Here is a 16,104-nt window from a genome sequence, read left to right as displayed (position 1 = left end):
TGTGTCAGCAGCACTTCCCAGAACAAACAGTGAAGGGAGCATGTGACAGGATGTCCACTGTCACTGGCGGCCAAGAAATGTAGATGCAGACCAAGGTGTGATGCCACTGACATCCACTGACAGACTTAAAAGTCTGACAAAGCTCAGTTACAGGGAGAAACAAAGTGAAGGTTGAAGGAGATCCAAGGAGTTACCAGAGAAGGGGTCTCAACTCAGGATGAGTGAGGTTCTTGACAAATGCCACAGAAATGAGCGTGAGGACACATCAGTTAGATTCAGGTTTATTTAGGGAAGTAGAGACCCACTGAAGGGAGAATGTGGCTATCTTGAAAGAGGTGCTATAGGGTCCCAGGCTCTTCTTTTAAAGGAAGTTGGTGAGGGGTGGACTTGGGAAGGTGTGTAGGGATGACCCCAGTCTAGTGATCACAAGGTGGTTAATGGTGCTGTGGTCATTCTCAGAATCCTTAAGTCTCCATTATCTGATCAGTTTATCCTGTTGGAAATTACACTGTCATAGATACTTTCTTTTTTTTTTTTTAAAGAGAGAGTGAGAGAGGAGAGAGAGAGAGAGAGAGAGAGAGAGAGAGAGAGAGAGAGAGAGAGAGAATTTTTAATATTTTTTTTATTTTAGTTCTCGGCGGACACAACATCTTTGTTGGTATGTGGTGCTGAGGATCGAACCCGGGTCGCACGCATGCCAGGCGAGCGTGCTATCGCTTGAGCCACATCCCCAGCCCCATAGATACTTTCTTAAAGTATCTTCTCTCTGCACTTAATTTATTAAGGAGAATATTTTTAAATTTTAGTTGTTTTTAGATATTGAAAGGATTTTTCTTCAGTGACTTGCTTCATTCACTTAACATTATATTGCTGTTGTGTGCGGGTTAATTAACAGGGCACAAGGTAATTCTCATAAGTGAATGAATTTTCATGAGTGGTAACTCTGAGATTTAGATTTTCCAGGAATTTGAGTGAAGGCTGGGAGAGCTAATCTGGGGAGTGACAGGCCTCAAAAGGCCTATGGAACTTCAGGTTAAAATCCCATTCCGTATCCATCCTTCTGTGTCCTTTTTACCAATCTACCAATTTCTTCTGTCAAAATGACTTTGAAAAAGTTTGCCATAATCCTTAAGTGTCCCTTTTTCCAGGTAGTTCAAGGGCTGATGGAGGACCACAGCCAGGAAAGCGGCCATCCTAACTAGTTCTCACCCCCAGGGGGCTGGTCGGGCTGGAGCCCCCACAGGCCATCCTGATCCAGTCCCTGGCACATTTCTAGGTTTCAGAAACATTTGCAGGAAGAATATAATGATCCATTATTAACTTTCAGGGACAGGGCTTTTTAAATTTTTATTTATTTTTTTCGTGGTGCTGGGGATTGAACCCAGGGCCTTGTGCATGCGAGGCAAGCACTCTGCCAACTGAGCCCTATTTTTAATTGTTCTTTTTAGTTATACATGACACTGGGATGTATTTTGACATATTAAACAGGGATAGGTCTTCTTTTAAATGAAGAAACTACCTTGAAGAGCATTAAGCAGGAATGAGGCGTGCGAGCCCCTGCGCCCGGACTCTAGGAAGCACAGGCCTGAGCGCACTGCGGTCACCCGGCCACGGTGCCGTCCCATCCCACCTCCTCCTTCCGCCCGCCTGCAGGCCGAGCCGGGGCAGCGATGCAGACCCGGCCTCCCTCAGCGGCACCCCCGGGGGCGCGCGCTGCAGCGACCGGCGGGCGAACTGGGAAGCCGTCCACAGTCGTCCCGAGCGCGGCGCGTCCCGCCCCAGAAGCGCCAGGGCGGAGAGCACGTCGGCCGGGCTCTGGGAGCGCCTTTGAGCGGCACCTGACTCCGGAGTGGAGTCGCGGGCCACCGCGCGGGGCTCAGAGGGCCCGTGGTGCGCACCGACCGCGAGGGGACGGCGCCTCCCCTCCACTGGTGCGCGTTCCTCCCTCCCTCGCGATTTGCCCACGAAGCTGGACAGACCAGGACCCAGCGGAAACCGCGGCGCACCCCGTGCCGCCGACTTCCGGGAACGGAGGGGCGCAGGCCCAGCCCCGCGGGCGTACTACGTCATCTCCCCGCGTCGCGGCCGGAAGTGGGCTCGTGGGCGCGCCGGAGCCGGGAGATCGGGGCGGCTGGGGGCGCGGGCCTGAGTGATGCGCGGGCTGCTACCTCTAACCGGCAGAGTAGTTCTGGTCGCGCTGCGCGGCGGCCGCGGCTGCTGCGGGCTCGGAATGTTCTACGCCGTGCGCAGGGGCCGCAGGACCGGCGTCTTCCTCACCTGGTGAGTGGGCGCGTCGGCCTGTCGGACCCCTCAGGCGGCTTTGGGGCGGCCGGGCCTCCCTGGGGCCTGTGTTGTGGACGGGCTCCCCGCGGAATCGCGCGGCCCCGGCAGCGCCGCCAGCGTCGCCAGCACAGGTTCCCTGCTCCGACGGGGCGGGAACTTGGGCGATCTCCGGGGGGGTCCGCGGAGGGGCCTTTGCGGTGGGCGGTCGTGACGGGAGCGCGCTCCCTGGGGGGTGGGTCCCCGCTGTAGGGAGCTCCGGCTCAGCTGGGCCGGACCCTCCCCTCCGCGGTATCAGGTTCTGTCGTCGGTGTGCACACGTGGACTCCCCGTGCCTGGCCGCGACAGCAGAGAGGAAGAAGCACCTCAGGTGTCCGCCCGTTTTGTTGCCATACAGTGATCAGTCGACCTTTTTCAAAGACCCCCAACTTGTTGTTATGCTCCGAGTTTGAGGAAAGCCAGTGGGGCCGACGCACCGTCCGCCTGGCGGACAGCAGGGCAGGGGTGTGGAATGGGACACGCCAGGGAACGCTGCAAGCTGTAGGGTGTGACATTTGCCCCCAGGAGCTGGCAGCCCGTCCTTTCTCACACTGTTTCCCACCTAAGAGAAGAGTCTTCATTAAAAGGAGGTAGTTGGGCAGGGAGGGAGGTTGGAAATGACGTGCCTCCCTTTTCCAGGAATGAATGCAAGGCGCAGGTGGACCGGTTTCCTGCTGCCCGGTTTAAGAAGTTTGCCAGTGAAGATGAGGCCTGGGCCTTTGTCAGAAACTCCGTGAGCCCGGATGGTGAAGGTACTCGCCTGTCTACGAGTGTGGTATTTTAGCCCATTCAGAGCCTTCACAGCCAGATCTGTCTGTGCACGGAGGAGGCTCGGCAATCTCATTTTTTCTCTGTTGTACAGATTAAAGAGTAGTGCTCATGTCAGTGATAGTGTTAGACACACCAGGACGCTCATCTCTTTTTGCATTCAGTTTATCACTAGGTCATAATTCTTTTTTTTTTTTTTTTTTTTTGGTACCAGGGTTCTTAACCACTGAGATACATCCCCAACCCTTTTTATTTTTATTTTTTTAATTTTGAGGAAGGGTCTTGCTAAGTGCTGAGACTGGCTTTGAACTTGTGAGCCTCCTGCTTAAGCCCCCTGAGCCACTGGGACTACAGGTGTGCACCACCATGCCTGGCATAATTTCTTTCTTTTAAAAAAGTACATGTTACTGGACCTAGCGGGCTATGTTTTTAAAGGATAGAATGTGATTTCCCTCCACAGAATATGTGTATATGGTGTTTTTATTTGGAACAGAGTCATGCAATTTGAATTTCTTTCAATTTCATGTGTTACGGAAAGTATTGAAAGTTTAAGGCCTAATATAAGGGACATAAGATTTGCAACTCTGATATACAGGACTGAGATAAACAGAGTGACTCTGATTTAGAGCACAAGATTAAAAAAATATATTTGGGCTGGGACATACTTAATGGTAGAGCATTTACTGAAGACACATTTGTGTGTGCATGTGTGGTGGTAAATGGTGTGTGAACCTACCTTGAGGAAGTAGGGTTTCGAGTACTTGCAGACTTTACAGGAGAGTTAAGAATGAGCAGAGCCTAATAAGCTCATATGCTCTTGAACAGTTTCAAGCTCACTGAGATGCTTGAATGCTGAACTCCTTTGGGATGTGATAACAATTCTGGATAGACAGGATTCAGGGAAAGGCAGGTCATTCTCAGACTGGTATTTTCAAAGGGCTAGTTTCTGAGGCAGGAAGATCCTTCCTTTGTGCATCTGCTCATGCTCTGTCCCCAGCAGCTTTTTAAGGAGCTCCCTGTATGCTAGTTACTCAGATGGAGAGATTAGAAAGAAAGCAAGTTTGAAAGTATGGCACTTGTCTGTTTGGTTGAGTTTTTCATTGCCTTTTCATAGTTTTTCTGAACCAGTTAACAATTATTCACATCTCAGTTCTTCCAGTGTACATATATTCCTGTCTATGAATCTGCTTTCCTAAAAGCTTACAGAGACCTCATAGTGGCTTAGGTTTATAAATTGAGATTTTAGCACTTTTAATATTTAGGAACTGTATCAAATAAAAACATTAGCCCCCTTTCTAGTTTTTTCTCTTATCCTCATTTTGGAATTTTTGATCTGTTTCTGGTTGTATGGCTTATATAAACTGATTTACTTAGAGAATAACACACTTTTGTGAAGTAAAAATTACCTGATAACTATGATTTTTCCCATCTTTCAAAGACTTGTCTGCTCTTTAAAAACTTTCAGTTCAACTAAACTCTGTTGTAGTAAATAAACCCGTATTTGTATCAATATCAAAATTCTAAAAAACTGCCCTTTGATCTGTACCTATGTGTTTGCATTTACTTCTGTAGAGTACCTTTGAGGTAAATAAAGAGGCACTGAGATGGTGGGTGGAAATGCCCCCTTGCCTCACTCAGATTCCCAGTTGCCTGGACATTGGAGAGGCCTGGCAGGAAGCTGCTGGAGACACAGGTGTGGTCTCGCAGCTGTCCAGCAGGCACCTGGTGGGTGTCAGTGCCCTGTTCCTCCATCCCTGGCATGAGAGTTTAGAGCTGAAGGTCAATTCTGTGGTTTTTGTTAAGGTTGCTGTAGTGGAGATGTTAGTTATATTAGTTGCTCCTTCTGTACCTCTGTTCCCGCTCCATAAAATGATACCGAGGGAGAGTTGCCTCAGATCAGCGTAGAGGGTCAGGGTCGATGTCAGCTGCCCATGTTCTCAGCCAGTGAAAGTGGAGCTGCCCTTGAAACACTTGTTGGTGAGTCTTTCTCATTCAGCTTGTGCTTGGGGAAAGGGGACTGAGATCCTGGCTGTCCAGTTATCCCTGAGGAGGTGTTTGAGATTCCTTTGGCTTTAACCCCGGGTCCACCTGAAGAGAAACTACAATAGTAGTTGGCTTGTTTCCTGATGTATCCAATTGCCTGGTTGTTTACGCTTGACCCACACCCCCTTAGCCTCCCTAGAGGTTCTTAGTGTGGAGTTCATGTAATGGCAATATTTGGGGCAGCAAGGGGGCTGATCTTATGTACAAATTTGGGTCCTTGTTTTCCTGGGTAAGAGTCCCTCAAATTTTCACATTGTCATCCCTAACTGGTGTGTCTGTTATGTCCATCAAAACCAGGTTTTTCCACAGAAGCTCTTCTGTTTTCTTCACAGTGCTCTTATCAAGCTCACCTTGGAGAGTTGAGAGAATTTCACAGGACGTCAAAATCTGAGATGAGCTGGGCATGGTGGTGCATGCCTGTAATCCCAGCAGCTTGGGAGGCTGAGGCAGGAGGATTAGGAGTTCAAAGCCAGCCTCAGCAACTTAGCAAGGCCCTAAACAACTCAGTGAGACGTGTCTCAAAATATAGGAAAGGACTGGGAATGTGGCTCAGTGGTTAATTGCCCTGGGTTCAATCCCAGTGCCAAAAAAACCCCCCCCAAAAATCTGAGATGGTGTGTTCCAAGTCATTCCCTCTTTGTAGGGCTGTTCAAAGGGTGTGATAGTAAATAACTTGCCAGAATTCTTGATTCTTGAGTAGTACATTTTATGCTCATTGTTTCTATCTCATGAATAGGCTCTTGTCTTCCAGAGCAAAAAAATACACATGCACAGGAGTCACAGGTGAAAGTCAGCAAGCGTCTCAGAGAGCCCTTAGATGACCATGAAGAAGAGGTCTCAGAGCCGAGTGCGAAGTATGTGCGAAAGAACACAGAGCCAGCCCCTGCCCTTGGCAAGGACACATTTTCTTATATGGGTATGTGTTTTAGTCGGGTTCTCACCACGGTGACCAAAAGACCTGACAAGTAATGCAGAGGAGGAAAACTATTTTGGCTTTTGGTTTCTGAGGTTGCAGTTCATCGACAGGCAACCCCATTGCTTTGGGCCTGAGATGAGGCAGGACATGAAGACAGAGGGAGTAGTGGAGGAGAACTGTCAGGACTCGGCAACAGGAAGCAGAGAGCGTTCTGCTTACTAGGGACAAAAGATAAGCCCCAAAGGCATGCCCTCAGGGACCTACCTCCCCAGCCACAACCTCTGGCCTGTCTGGATTAATCCACGGTGGGGTTACAGTGGTCATCCTCTAATCATTTCACCTCTGAACCTTTTTGCATTGTTTCACACGTGAGCATTTGGGGGATACCTCCTATCTAAACCGTAGAGTACATCTTCCTTTGGTTTTTAAAAATATAACAATCTAGAAATCATGAAAACTTTGCTCAATCTCTAAATGAGAGAAATCTGAGCTGATGTTTATCCTCATTGTTTTCCATACAGGATATGTAGAATTCTCTAAGGTTACCATTTTATAATTGATGAAGTCATGCAGAATTATTAAACTTTTAGGTATTCTTAGGAAAACCATTATGTAGACCACAAATGACATTGTAATGTTTGAAAGACCTGTAATCCCTATGCACAGAGTGCTTTAGCTCTTCAGATGAGGAAGGCCTCAGCACAGCTGCCTTCCACCCTCAGTCGGCACCATTTTACCCTTGTGTTCAATCTGGAGATTGTGTCTTATCCCTAGAAGCAAGGTGGTCATGAACCGTTTTTCTGCTTTAACTTCGGTCTGTTAGTGACAGTGTGTATATATTCTTATCTTTAGTTCAGGCGAACAGAAGGTAGAAATACCCAGCATTTTTATTTTTAAAATTTTATTTATTTTTTAATTGTGAATGGATCTTTTATGTTTTATTTGTTTTTTTGTATGTGGTGCTGAGGATTGAATCCAGGGCCTCACACGTGTCAGGCAAACGCTCCACCACTGAGCTACAAACCCAGCCCTCAGCATTTTTTTTTTTTTGTCCTGGGGATTAAACTCAGGGGCACTCAACCACTGAGCCACATCCCTGCCAGGGTCTCACTGAGTTGCTTAGCGCCTCACAGTTGCTGAGACTGGCTTTGAACTCTTGAATCTCCTGTGTCAGCCTCCTGGGCCACTGGAATTACAGGTGTGTGCCACCGAACCCAGCTCCCAGCATTTTTTATAACTCATCGAATTTGTAGGTTCTAACTTTCCCAGGAAGAAGCCATTTTATAGTTTGATTCAAAGGAAACAAATAGAAATGTTTTGTTGATCTGTATTTGTAGGTTAGTTATAGTTATTTAAAATAGTCAAAAAGGTGTACTTGATTTGGTTATTTGCTGCTTGGAATTGAAACAGATGTTTGTGGCGTACCCGGGGTATGAGCTGTTCCCAGCATGCTCACCACTGCTTGAAGCTCGGTGGCCCCGACACAGCCTGGTGTGTGGTAGGTCTCTTCAGTGACTGCAGGCAGCGGTGGCTGTGTTGGCAGAGCTGAGATGCAGCTGGACTGAAGCGTCTCACCCAGCCTGTGTTCTGATGGCCCAGCACCCTTCCAGGAGCCGAGTCCCCGTGCTTCTGTAGCATCCTCCCACTGTGCCTCTGCTGTGCCTGCTCCACCCACTGTCCTGGACAAGGGCCTCCTGTGTGTGCCTCTCTGCTCCCCCTTCCTGTTCCTTAGTGCTGTGCAACCCAGCTTCTCCCACTGTTCTGCTGAGAGTGTGTTGCTGGCCAGCAGAGGCCTGAGAGTGGCCTGGCCTTATGTCCGTCCTTTTCTTCCTTGTTGTTCACAGCTTTGGCATGTTAATCCCACCCTCTGCCTTGATGAAAAGAAGCAAGGTCAGGAGCAACAGTTCACTGTTACAAGTGTCCTACAAGAAAAATGAGACCAGCGTTTGTTAGAGGACTTGATCTTCTGGCAGGCAGGGTCACCATGATGCCAAGGCCCTGCTCTCTCTAGAGATGGCTTGCTGAGAGTGACGGTGGCCCTGACATAGAAAAGGACATTGCCGTTGTCTTTTGACCCTTTAGGGTAGGTGTGAGTGGTAGGTCTCAGGAAGCAGGTTCTAGCTCTGCACTGTGACCAACTTGTCCTGTCCCTGGCCTGGTGTGTGAGACCAGGTGTGATGTAGCATCTGCCCCACATAAGAAATTTGTGTTTCCCAGAGACTGCAGCATGTAGAACATCTTCTTAAAATGCTGATCTGACTTCAGAGACATTTGGTGCGAGTTTTGTTTTTTCCAAAATTCGATCCAGCTGTATTTACTGTTTCCCTTATAGGAGACTCTGTGGTTGTCTACACCGATGGCTGCTGCTCCAGTAACGGGCGGAGGAGAGCACGAGCAGGAATCGGCGTCTACTGGGGGCCAGGCCACCCTTTGTAAGTAAACAGCTCAGTTTTTCAGCATCAGACTTTACTGAATCATATTCTAAAACTTGTGGAAAGACGCGTAGATCTGGGTACTCATTGATTATTTGGAAACCTTGTCAGACAAACAGCTCTAGCAGGGGCTGATAGAAGAACAGAGCTTTGATTTTTATTGACACTGAACAGCTTTGTTGTTCAGAATGTCGAATGTAGAAACTGGGTGTTGCTGTGTCGGCCCTAACTCTCAGGCGTCTCTATCTCATGCGCTTTTACACCAGAAGGGCCTCCTGCCTCTTAGCTTAAATTAGATGGACCTCGCAGGGCTGCCCAGGGAATGGCTGCTGGGCTTGGAACCCGTGTATCACTAGACCCTTTTGAAGCTGTGTGACCCAGCGGTGACCCTGATATGTCAGAAGGCAAGGTGAAATGCTCTTGTTCAGACCTATCTCGCCTGTGGATGTGAAGGAACTGGAATGGAAGCTGAGCCCTGAAGTTCAGAGGAAAGAGGGACTTGGTCCCTCTAAAGCCGCCTGCACCAGCGCTCAAATTTGTTTTTTAGTATTTACAGGTACCCACAAGAGCCATGTGTAGGTGGCCAGATGCAGTGGTGCACACCTGCAATCCCAGTACCTCAGGAGGCTGAGGTAGGAGGGTGGCAAGTACAAGGCCAGCAACTTAGTGAGACTCTGTCTCAAAATTAAAAATAGTCAGGACTGAGAATGTAGCTCAGAGGTAAAGTGCCCCTGGGTTTGATCCCCAGTAGCTCGAGGAAAAAAAAAAGTTGGTTGTTAGGCATTTTTAATAATGATACCACTTTCCATTTCTTTCTAACTGTACAGTTTACAAAGTTCTTTCACTTTAACCTTTTGCTTAGTTTCAAACCCTTGTGGTGGAGAGTGGAAGCTGGTGTGGCACTAGGTTCTGGGGACGTTGTGCTGGCCCTAGACACCATGCTAATGCCTTTCAGTCCAGAAATTACACTTTGTCCTTGACTTCTGGTCTGGTGTTTCTTCTATGCCATATTATAGTATCTTTGAACAAAGTGTTAGTATTGTTGGTTTGATTTTTTTCTTAATTTTTTTTTTAGTTGTAGTTGGACACAATACACTTATTTATTTATTTATTTTTATGTGGTGCTGAGGATCGAACCAAGGGTCTAGCACATGTGAGGCGAGTGCTCTACTGCTGAGCCATAATCCCAGCCCCATGTTGGTTTGATTTTTTTAAAGGCTGTGTTTTTATATGAAGCTTTTATATCTTTTTTTTTTTTTTTAACACACTAGCTCATTATTCATTGGAGGGAATCACTTTTGAGAATCAGCATTATAAGTGTATTTTTAAAAATTCTGTTTTGAAACAGAAACATAGGCATTAGACTCCCCGGACGACAGACAAACCAAAGAGCAGAAATCCATGTAAGTTATCAGATAAATGTGAGTTTGTCATTTCTCAATATTGACCTTGAGCATGAAACTCATGTAAAGTTACCTGATACATGTGAGTCTGTCATCCCTCAGCAAGACTATGAGCATATCACTTATTACTATTATCCATGTAGATAAGATATTCAATGTCCAGAAGAAACTTTGGGTTAGTAGCAATTCTGGAGAAACACTCTAAAATGTCATTTCAAGTCGGTGTCAACAGAATTATATGTTTAGCACTATTTCACGTAAAGAATATAATCAAAGTACATAAGAAGAAGGAACCCTTGTGTCATAGACCCTTTTGAACATGTGTGACCCAGAGGTGACCCTTGTATGTCCAAGTGTGAATCACTTTGAGCATGAGCTGTGTTGCCAGTTCTCTGCGGAGGATGACTGTGGCTTGTTTTTTCAAGGCAGCCTGCAAAGCCATCGAACAAGCCAAGGCTCAGAACATCAGTAAATTGGTTCTGTATACGGACAGTATGTTCACTATAAATGGTAAGCCTTCATGTTTATTTCTTCCAGTAATTTTCCAGTCGCTCTGAGGGGAACTAGGCTTTTCTTTCCCTGGTGGGAGGTATTATAATAGGCTAAAATTAATAACAGGGATAACATTGGTTTGTCACAAGGAAAAGAGGGAGGTTTTGAAGCCCAAGTTCTGTCATGAAGTAGACGTGGCTCTGCTGTCCTTGCAGTTGGAGTCTAGATGTGTGTAAGTAACTTAGGATCAAGGTGTGCTGGCTGCTTCTTGGAGAATGCCTGTAGGAAACTTCCTGGAGAAGGACGTCCTAAGCTGAGAGCTTCAGGTGAATGCAGTTAGAGGAATGGGGGAGATGGGTGTTTCTGGCATGTGCTGCAGGCCAAAGCAACTGGGGCCAACTGAGGAGGGGAGGAGTCCAGGATGATGGGTCAGAGCACAAGAGGCCCCAGAGGCAGAACAGGCAGGGCGGTGCAGGTGGAGCCCCAGTGAGCATACCTTCCCCTAGGGATCACTAACTGGGTCCAAGGCTGGAAGAAGAATGGGTGGAAGACGTGTACGGGGAAGGAGGTGATCAACAAGGAGGACTTCATGCAGCTGGAGGAGCTCACCCATGGCATGGACATTCAGTGGGTGAGTGCCTATTAGAATGTTCACATCTTGTGACTGTTGTGACCATGTGGTCCCTGTTGGCTCGAGAGCAGTGGTTTACTTAAGGGATCGAGTGGTGCAGGTTAACAATTCCCACGAGGGTCATATCATGAGGTGTAATGAGTGCCTTTGATTCTCTCTGTCTTTGCAGTGAACAGTGTTACTAGGTGTAGGAAGTGCAACAGTAAAAAATATTGCTCAAGGGCTGGAGCTGTGGCTCAGCAGTAGAGCGCTTACCTAGCATGTGTGAGGCCCTGGATTTGATCCTTAGCACCACATAAAAATAAGTAAATAAAGGTATTTTGTCCAACTACAACTAAAAAAATAAATATTTAAAAAAAATATTGCTTGATAAGGCCTTAGGAACATGGTCTTCTTTCCAAAAGGGAAATGTTTTTCTTATAGTTTTTTTTTTTTTTTTTTGGTGGGGGGTGGTACTATGGATTGAAACCAGGGGCACTTTACCACTGAGTTATAGTCACAGCTTTTTTTTTTTTTTTTTAATTTTTTTTAGATGTTAATGGATTTTTATTTTATTCATTTATTTATATGTAGTGCTGAGAATCAAACCCAGTGCCTCGCATATGCTAGGCAAGCACTCTACTACTGAGCCCCAGCCCCAGCCAGTCACAGCTCTTTTTGTTTTTTTATTTTGAGACAGTTTCACTAAGTTGCTGAGGTTCGTCTTGAACTTATGATCTTCCTGTCTCAACCTTCCTAGTTGCTGGGATTACAGACATGTAATAGATAATTTTAATGAAATGTTTTCTCCACACAATACAAAGCAAGTTAAACTTTTAACCATTGTCTCAACTCTGCCTTATTCTGCCTCCATAAAACCATTGGTAACATTTTGTAACCAACATGTAAATTTGCTTTAGCAATGGAAATGTGAACAATGGTTAAATCAAATAAGTAATCCATTCTCCTAAACAGCATTCAAAGAGTAAAGAGTGTGTGTGCGCTCACAAACACAGATATCCATCCATCTGTACAGTTTGCCATATACCATTGCCAAGTGAGAAAAAAAGCACCATTAATGGTAAAATCAAATTTGTAGAGAAATGAAATGGAGCTTTTGTGAACACGTCATTGTGTGAAGCATCTGGATATATGTTGGGCAAGAGGCTCTGAGTGAGCTTCGGCTCGCCCAGTCTGCTCTGTGTGCTTGCGTTTCTCAGTGGAGTGTAGTCATGTTGCTTGAATAAAAATCAGGGGAAGTAAAAAGGAAAACCTTTATTTTAACAGATGCATGTTCCTGGTCATTCAGGATTTGTGGGCAATGAAGAGGCCGATAGGCTGGCGAGAGAAGGGGCTCGGCAGTCTCAGGACTGAGTGGAATCACTTGGGTGCTGTGGAGAAGGCAAGCGATAGCTCTTGTTGCTGTCATATCCTGGTGTGGGCATCAAGACCTCTCAGCAGGAGTGGCTGCAGGAGACAAAGCTGAGCCAGGGGGCACTGTGTCCTGTGAGCATCTCAGTAAAAAAGTGCTCCAGGAGGAAGTGGACGTCTTTTGAGATCTGGTGATTCTGAGATCTGCTGCTTACTGGGCTTAGTGTATTTTCATGTTTTATTGCAGTTTGGCCCAAAGTGCTTGGGCGTTGATTTTTATAAGAAATCAATAAAACATTGGTTAAAAGATGCAGACAGGAACTCAGGAAGAATTGTGAAAGAGTTCGCTGACCTTCTGATTTTCAAGGTGGAGTCACCTGCCCTTGTAGCCACACACTGGGCATGTGGCTCACAGGACGCCCCTCAGGTGCCTGATGCTGTGTACACAGGAGACCGTGGCTGTGGAAGAATGGCCTCAGTCTTTCAAATGTGTGTGTGTGCAGGGCTGGGATCGAACCCAGGACCTCACACATGCTCAGCAGTTACAATTTTGTGAGGGTGTGTGTGTGTGTGTGTGTGTGTGTTGGGCACTGGGGATTGACCCCAGGGGTGCTCTACCACTGAGATGTTCCCTCAGCCCTTTTTATTTATTCATTTTGAGAGGTCTTGGTGAGTGGCTGAAGTTAACCTTAAATTTGTGATCCTCTTTGCTCAGCCTGCTGAGTGCTGGGATTATAGGTGTGTGTCACCACTCCTGGCTCAGTTACAGCTTTTTTTTGGTACCAGGGATTGAATCCAGGGCAACTTAACCACAGAGCTGCATCCCCAGCCCTTTTTTATATTTTATTTAGAGACAGGGTCTCACTGAGTTTCTAAGTGCCTGGCTAATCTGCTGAGGCTGGCTTTGAACTCGCGATCCTCCTGCCTCATCTTCCTGAATTGCCAGGATTACAGGTGTGCATCACTGAGCCCGGCTCAGTTACAGCTTTTAAAGACCAAGATGCATATATCTTTGAAAAGTTTCTTTGGCCTTTTTTCTTAAAAATACTGTGCAGGTTTAAAACAAATGTTTGACATGATCATTTATTTTTGAATTTTTTTTCGATAAAATAAAAATACAGAAAATGACACAAAAGAAATGAATGCGTATTTGAATTACTATTATAAGATGAATGTCTTTGCATCCACCACCCTGTAAGGAATAGTGCTTTACTGGACACTCCAGAGTACTCCCCTGGGACCTCTCCTTCCTCCTCCTTCCCTCTCTTTACAAGTAATCCTGACTTTTGTGGAAATGACTTCAGGCATTTCTCGATGGCAGTTTAATCTTGCCAACTTTTTCCTTTTTTTAACTTAATATTTCTTAGGGCTTTTAATTTGCAGTCCCTGCTCCATCCCACTGTTTCCCTACATATTATCTTCTGGACCTGGGCCATCTGTTGTTTCTGTAGTCTGGATTTTGCCGATCGTGTTCATGAGAACACAGTTCAAATGTGGCCAGCAAGATGGGGAGCAGGACTAGGGCACTGCCTCCACTACACAGATAGAGCTCCATTGTGTCAACCCAGAGATATATGGGATTATTCTGTTTTAGGAGCAGTAACTCACCAATGGGGTAAGCAAAGGTCTTTTTACTTAGGACATATGATCATAAAAGAAAAAGACTGCATATAAATAAAAAACTTCATAAAGCAAAGATTTTGAAAGTAACAAGCAAAAGCAAACTATGGAAAGAGTTTATAACTCATCACAAAGGACTAATATCCCTAATGTGTACGAGAAAACAACTGGTGAATCAGAGGAACGGATCACCCAGGTTGTTCCCAAGAAGTACATACAGCCCCTGGAGTGGATGTGTGTCCATCTTCACTCCGCAGAGTACAGCTGAGCAGCAGATGCAGTTTCTCCCTCAGCAGGCTCCAGGGTTGCCGAGGCTGTTGGGAAACGCTGCTGATGCTGAAGGCAGATGGCATGGCCCTGGACACCAGTGGGGCCTGCCTGCCAGTATGATAAATGGGTTTCCCTGATCCGCCAGCCCTGTTCTGCAGATTGATACTGCAACACCTGTGCCCATACAAATATAAGGCAGGATTTATGGGCTGGGTAGAAACTCAGCCACCATGCCCAGCTCATCAGATAATGTTCTGGAGAATGTTTTGGAATTAGAAGAAAAATGTTGTCGCTATTAAACAGTTTTCTCCCTATAAGCTGCTGTGGTTTGGATGTGGCCCCAGTTCATGTGTGGGGAGCTTAGTTCTCAGAGGCACATGCTGATGGTTGGGAGGTGGGCCTTTGGGAGGCAGTAGGGTGAGGTGAGGTCTACAGGGTGGCCCCATGACCTGTAGAAGCCTTAGAAGAAGGGAAGGGAGACTCATGTTTTTTTGTTTTTTAGAGAGAGAGAGAAAGAATTATTTAAATATTTATTTATTTATTTATTTTAGTTTTTGGCAGACACAACATCTTTATTTGTATGTGGTGCCGAGGATTGAACCCGGGCCACATGCATGCCAGGCAAGCGCGCTACTGCTTGAGCCACATCCTGAGCCCCAGAGACTCTTGTTTTTGGGAAATGTCTTAAGAGTCTTTGGGGACAATATGACCATGAATGAGGCTGGTGGCCCACACTGGAATAACTTTTGGGTTTGATTTTCATCGTGGGAGCCTGGACGCTTGGAATAATTCACTGACAAATAACTCAGGATTTGCCTGGCACAGTGGCTACGCCTGTAGACGGGAGAGTCTAAAGCAGGAGGATGTCGTGTTTAAGACCAGCCTCAGCAACTTAGACCCTGTCTCAAAAAATAAAAAGGGCTGTGACTCAGTGGTAAAGTACACCTGGATTCAATCCCTAGGACCAAAACCAAAAACACAAAAACCAATACAAATGAGTTTTTCTGCCTCTGCCTCCCCTCTACCTCCACTACCTCTCAGGACCAGAGACTGCTTTCCTTTAATAGCGCCAGTGAGACTTTGCTGAGTGGCCTCCAGGCAGCTGACTGGCTTCCTCCTTGAGAAATCCAGACCCGTGCTCCTTTTTTTGTGGGGGGAGATTGAACCAAGGACCTTGGGTGTGTGAGTCAAGCACTCTACCACTGAGCTACATCCCCAGTCCCAGTCTCCCTTTTTTCAGTGAAGAAAATTTACGTGCACAGCTGGCTCATTTCTTCATTCATAGATAACACGACTTTAAAAATCTTCATTGGAAATTTCAAAAGTACACAAAAAGAGTAGTTTGATGAACATCCATGAAACCATCTCCCAGCTTCTCCAACAGTTACCAAGTTGGATAACCTGGCTGAGTAGTATTCCAGGCTGTTCCTTCATATGTGGTATTAGGTGTGTCTCAGCACAGGGACACATGGAAAGTCTGCCAAGGTCATGGGTCTCCTAGGGGACTTCCCGGGTTTCTTGGCTGGGTGAGATCTGGGACTGCCTGGCTGGTTTTCTTATGCAGGTCGTGGTGCTGTTGACCCCAGGTTTACTGATAGACAGGCCCTTGTGTTTCATAGCAAGTGTTTTTTTTTTTTTTTTTTGGCTGTGTGGCAAGGCCTCTTGAGTAGTGCCCAGGTGTGCCTGTGTGTTATCTGTTGGCCTTTCTCCCCTGCTCTGTGTGTGTTTCCCACAAAGCCCTCAGGCTGTTCCAGCTGGAAGTCATTAGCCCAGATGGCTTTTCTGTAGACTCTGCCTGGCCTTGCTCTGGCTGGGTCTTAGCAGAAGTGGCCCTGGGGAGAGGACCTGAATGAAGATGAC

The 16,104-nt window shown here is 46.5% G+C and overlaps 1 protein-coding gene across 3 annotated transcripts; it reads left to right on the top strand.

The window, feature by feature from the left end:
- The first annotated feature begins 2,086 nt into the window (after positions 1–2,086).
- On the top strand, positions 2,087–13,458 carry Rnaseh1 (ribonuclease H1). 3 transcript variants are annotated; one of them, XM_077792112.1, is made up of 8 exons: positions 2,087–2,280; positions 2,959–3,071; positions 5,882–6,046; positions 8,379–8,478; positions 9,827–9,881; positions 10,307–10,391; positions 10,880–11,004; positions 12,271–13,458. In XM_077792112.1, the coding sequence occupies exons 1-8, from the start codon at positions 2,153–2,155 to the stop codon at positions 12,355–12,357; spliced, it is 858 nt and encodes a 285-aa protein (XP_077648238.1). In that variant the 5' UTR covers positions 2,087–2,152; the 3' UTR covers positions 12,358–13,458. The 3 variants fall into 3 exon arrangements, with proteins under 3 accessions (XP_077648238.1, XP_026267008.2, XP_077648239.1); XM_026411223.2 differs by having other exon boundaries at positions 5,867–6,046; XM_077792113.1 differs by lacking the exon at positions 5,882–6,046.
- The last annotated feature ends 2,646 nt before the right edge of the window (positions 13,459–16,104 follow it).

This window comes from Urocitellus parryii, chromosome 12 (genome assembly GCF_045843805.1).
Source record: "Urocitellus parryii isolate mUroPar1 chromosome 12, mUroPar1.hap1, whole genome shotgun sequence".
NCBI lineage: Eukaryota > Metazoa > Chordata > Mammalia > Rodentia > Sciuridae > Urocitellus > Urocitellus parryii.
Note: the sequence above shows the minus strand (reverse complement) of the source record. Positions and strands in the feature narration are given on the sequence as shown.

Excerpts from the sequence above, each read along its gene's own strand:
- Rnaseh1 (XM_026411223.2), top strand. The coding sequence starts at position 2,153 with ATGCGCGGGCTGCTACCTCTAACCGGCAGAGTAGTTCTGGTCGCGCTG. Across the intron at positions 8,479-9,826 it reads TGGGGGCCAGGCCACCCTTT|AAACATAGGCATTAGACTCC; the intron begins GTAAGTAAACAG and ends GTTTTGAAACAG. Across the intron at positions 9,882-10,306 it reads ACCAAAGAGCAGAAATCCAT|GCAGCCTGCAAAGCCATCGA; the intron begins GTAAGTTATCAG and ends TGTTTTTTCAAG.